General features: G+C 44.0%; 1 protein-coding gene across 2 annotated transcripts in view; it reads left to right on the top strand.

Annotated features, from left to right (window-relative positions):
* The first annotated feature begins 8 nt into the window (after nucleotides 1–8).
* TMEM9B (TMEM9 domain family member B) overlaps nucleotides 9–4,826 on the top strand; it is a 16,960-nt gene continuing 12,142 nt past the window's right edge. The window contains exons 1-2 of one of the 2 annotated variants that reach the window (XM_006162920.1): nucleotides 9–125; nucleotides 2,065–2,156. In XM_006162920.1, coding sequence (XP_006162982.1) covers nucleotides 21–125; nucleotides 2,065–2,156 — 197 coding nt within the window. In that variant the 5' untranslated portion in view covers nucleotides 9–20. The remainder of the gene's footprint in view (nucleotides 126–2,064; nucleotides 2,157–4,826) is intronic. The other variant, XM_027766103.1, reaches the window with a different exon arrangement.

The raw sequence follows: 4,826 nt of genomic DNA, 5'->3' as shown, positions 1-4,826 counted from the left end.
CGCGGTTGGGTCTGGCCGCGATGGCGACCCTGTGGGGAGGCCTCCTCCGGCTTGGCTCCATGCTCAGCCTGTCCTGCCTGGCGCTCTCCGTGCTGCTGCTGGTGCAGCTGTCAGACGCCGCCAAGGTGAGTGCCACCCCGCGTTCGCGCCTGACAGCAGCTCCTGCCCCGCTGCCGGCCTTGCGGAAACGGGGTCCACCAGCCTGCTCCCCGCCCCAGCCCTCTCCCAGCCCTGACAGACCCCCGGCTCCACACCCCTGGCAACCCCCACCCACTCCAGGTAACTTCCTCTCCCGATGCCTGGTGGCACTCGCCCTTAGCCCCGAGAGACTGGCAGTCACCCCCCACACCCCCGGCAGCTCTGACAGTGCCCACCGCCTGGAGAGCAACTCCTCACTTCCTCCACATCCTCCCCACCTCCAGCCCCGACCACACACTTCAATGTTTACAGCCTTTCGTTTTAACTCCACCCTTAGCTCTGACGGCCTACCCACCAGCCTCACAGGTCTCCCCGTTCTCCAAGCAGAAACGGTGGGAAGCCCCTGCCTCAGAAGCCTTCTCTGTTAGGAACTATCTTAGCTCTTCTCTGAACGAGGTACTTGCCCCTCGTGGCAGCCTTCCCTCTCTAAAGGACCTACAGAGTACTCTCATCACCTTAATAGTCTCCCTCCAGGGCCTCTTGGCCCCTTGTCTTCTCTTCCTGATACTCTGGTGGGCAAGGGAAGAACCAAACTACAGGAGCGACAAGGTTGTGGCCTCCTCCCAGGTTCCATTTCCTGACCTTCGTAGTCCCTTGACTGTACCCTGGTGCCCCCACTCTCCAAACCTGCACTGGCCCGGTGGATACTTGTGCTTCCCCTCTGAGGACCTAGCTCCTTACTGGGAAAAACAAGGAATTCACATTAGCCTGTTGGCGAAACAGTGACATTGCATTTTTTGAGAAATAGGAGGTTTAATCTCTATTTTTAAATGCAGAGGCTGGGAAAGGCAGGCGACAGGCGGGCAGGTGTTTTCGATCATGGGTTCTGTTTAAAACCTATCTTACTTCCCACCAGAAGTAGGGACAGCAGCAAGTTCTATGACTTTTGAAACGTTGCTGGCACCCTCTGCTTCTCCCATCATCTCTTTAATGCAATATATTGTGACTGTGGATTTGTCAGGCTCCTTCACTAGGATGTGTCCTAATTACTGGCAGGAACCACATCTTAGACTTACCTGAATCTACCTCGCTGAGTACAAGTCCTGTCTCAGAGCAGATGCCCACTAAGTAGTTGCATGGGTTCACAAATTGTCAACAGCTGTGGAGACATGCCACTGTAGGTAGGAGCAGTGGGCATGGTCTTCCGCAGACCCATGAGCTACTGTCTTCTCAGCTTCCCCTTTGCTGAGGAAGCATTTCCTGCTCTCCACACAGATATCTGGTCACCTCTTTCTCCATCTCTTGAAATTTGCATTGTTGGTAGTTGAATTCTTTGTCAACCAGGGGTGAGAAGCAGACTTTCCTGGGTAGGGGAGACCAAACTGATCTCAGCTAAAATCAAGCTACTTCCTATATGTACCTCCTCTGTAGTTGTAGTGGCTTCCCCTAAAACTTGATCCCCTTGGTTAGACTCTGGCCCAACCCCTTGTATCCATGTCAGTGCCTTTCTGCCAAAGGTGCAAGGTTGGTAGGTAGAAAAATTGTACTTATTTTATGAATAATTTCTAGTTTGATTCTTTCATAATCAGTCTTCTTATTTTCAGACATTACTGTGTGTCTTTCTACTGGCAGGTAGCTGGTGATAATACTAGCTCAGTTTGACTGTGGTATGACCCATAAACATGATTAATGAGTCATACAGATCATGTATTATATATTATCTCAAAATAATTTGATGTACTATACAATGATTCATTAGGATTGCCATAAAAGACTCATGGGTTTTAAAAATGTATATCTCTCAAAGTCATTTAAAGTTTAAAATGAATGGTTTTAGGATATTTGGCAGGGAATGCTTCACATATTTTTAAAAATATTGATGATAAATTATCAACAAGCTATACTAAGTTTCCATTTTGGTTACAGAGTTTCGAGGATGTCCGATGTAAATGTATCTGTCCTCCCTATAAAGATAATAATGGGCATATTTATAATAAGAACATATCTCAGAAAGATTGGTAAGTATTCTGGACTATTGAATTGCCTGTCAAATTTCTTTCCATGGTTGTCACTGTTAGCTCACAATGCTCAATGATTAGCTTTCTTTTTAAGTGTTTCTTTGTAAGCAAAAGTGTTAAATTCTCTCTTTGAAAAAATGAGAGTCAAACCCTGACTGCATGATGTAAGTCTAAAGGAATTTAGTAGTCCCCCCTTATCTGTAAGGGATAAATTCCAAGACCCCCAGTAGATGCTTGAAGCACTGATAGTACCAAACCCAATTTGTGCTGTTTTTTCTATACATACATACCTATGATAAAGTTTAATTTATGAATTAAGCATCGTAAGAGATTAACAGCAGTAGCTAATAATAAAATAGGATGATTAAGACAGTATAATAAAGTTTCTATGAATGTAGTCTCTCGCTCTCTCTCTCAAATGGCTTATTGTACTCACCTATTTCAGACTGTGGTTGACCTTGGGTAACTGAAACAACAGAAAGCAAAACCATGGATAAGGGGGGACTGTTCTGTAGCAAAGCACTAAGTCATATGGGGGTAGGACTGAGTTAGTGGCATCTAAACTACTCATAGCTGCCTTCTTGTGTCCCCTTCAGTTTGGGTGAGGAACTTTTCTCCCTGTTGCTTTTCAGTGGAAGGTAAACCACCTTTTTTATCTGGGTTATAATTTTTACGGTTTGTAGGTTTTGATCATATATTGCCAAGCATGAGAGACTATGTTTAAAAGTGTCCAAAGGCTCAGGAAGGAATGGGAATAAGCTGTGTTTATCAGTTTCCCATCTGCTGTGCTGTGAATTGCCCTTGCGCAATCGGGCAAGCCTATGACTGGGATCCTGACTGACTTGCGGCCTTCTAGTTTGTCCCAGAGACCTTAAAAATGATATCTTTGTTTACATGTGCAATGAAATAGGGGGCCGGCAGGTGGTGTGGTGGTTGAGGGTGCTAAACTCCCACATGGCCAACGACGGTTCAAGTCCTGGACCTGGCAGCTTGCTTTCTCACTTACCCTCTCTCTCGCTCTCTCGTGTCCCTCTCTGGTCAAATTAAAATAAGTAGATAGATAAAGTTAAATAAAATAATAATTAAAAATAAATACATAGGTGGGAAACAGTTTTGTTTTTGTAGGATGAATGTGTTCCTTCCTCTGGAATTGTGATATTTTCTAGTTTGTAACCATAGCAGAGATGAATAGGATGGGAATCCAAGGAGGATAGCTCCAAATGCAAGAAACACTCCTGTGTACCTGATTTCACAGCTAACTACCTGCAAAGAATTTGAAAGCAAGATGAAATTCATTTAGTTGCAATATTTCAACTTGACGCTGAAAAAGAAAAGACTATCATTGAACATGTTTAGTTTCTCTGGTGTGGTCATCTGTTTTTCCTGAGATACGCATTTAGGTTCAGTCTGATATTTGGCAAGTGTGAGCCTTGTGAACTTCTTGTGAACCTTATTCTACTTTAAATGGTCTCATAGTACATAGCTATATTCTTTTTAAAAAATTATTTAATTTTTAAATTTGTTGTTGTTATTAATTTGACCAGAGATGGAACTTGAACTGCAGTCTGCCATGTGGGAGTCCAGCTCCTTAACCACCACACTACCTGCCTATGCCTGGCTATATTCTTTTTTATTTTTTTTTTTCGGAGAGGGTTTTTTTTTTGCTATATGTCGTGTGCGCTCGCCAGACAGACAGACAGAGACAGAGAGACAAAAAGCAAGAAATCACCCCCCAGGGGGGATGGCCACGCCGCAATACCTTCTCCTCCATTCTCCTCTCGGGATCTTGGGCACGCACGCACATGTGCCCAGCGTGAGTTTAAGCCACCGGGTCTGGGACTCAAACCGCGGTCGACTACGTGGGAGTCCAGTGACATAGCCATTACGCTAACTGCTGGTCCCACTGACCCCTGGCTATATTCTTACAGGCTTCTTATCAATGAGTTTTTCATATGATCCAAAAATTGTCAAATTTTTAATTACTTCTGTAAATTCTCCAAATACATTAAAAACTTACTATCAGTTTATTCTAGTATCAGTAATAGAATATGATGCTCATAATTTGAGTCATAAACTCACTATTCAAGTGTTTAGCACTAATCTTTTACTAACTTTTTGTTATTCCAGCTTCAGACAGTACTATATGTCATGCATAGTTGATTGGGAGTTTTGAAAACAAATCCTGTTTGGAGTTTTTCTTCCTTCCCTCCCACCCTCCTTTCCTTTCTTCAACTTGGCCTTTTTTGGCACTGAAAAATTTTGAACAGCTTTAGAGGGGCAGGCAAGTTATGATCTAAGACGATGTTAAGGTGTAATGGGACCTCCAATATAAGCCCTAGATGTATTTTTTAAAGAGTTATTTTATCTCACTTTATTTATTTATTTTAATTTGACCAGAGAGGGACAGAGAGAGAGGGAAAGTGAGAAAGCAAGGCACCACGTCTGGGATTCGAACCACAGTGGACCACGTGGGAGTCCAGCACCATTAATCACTACACCACCTGCCGGCCCCCTAGATGTATTTTTACCATATATATATATATAATTTTTTTTTTTGGAGAGGTTTTTGCTATAGGGTGCGTGCACTCGCCAGACACACAGAGAGAAACAAAGAGACAGAAAGTGAGAAATCACGCCCCCCCCCGGGGGGGGGGCTGGCCATCCTGCATT

The sequence above is a fragment of the Tupaia chinensis genome, unplaced genomic scaffold (genome assembly GCF_000334495.1).
Source record: "Tupaia chinensis unplaced genomic scaffold, TupChi_1.0 Scaffold141165_1, whole genome shotgun sequence".
Lineage (NCBI taxonomy): Eukaryota > Metazoa > Chordata > Mammalia > Scandentia > Tupaiidae > Tupaia > Tupaia belangeri.
This window is presented reverse-complemented; position numbering and strand designations above follow the sequence as displayed.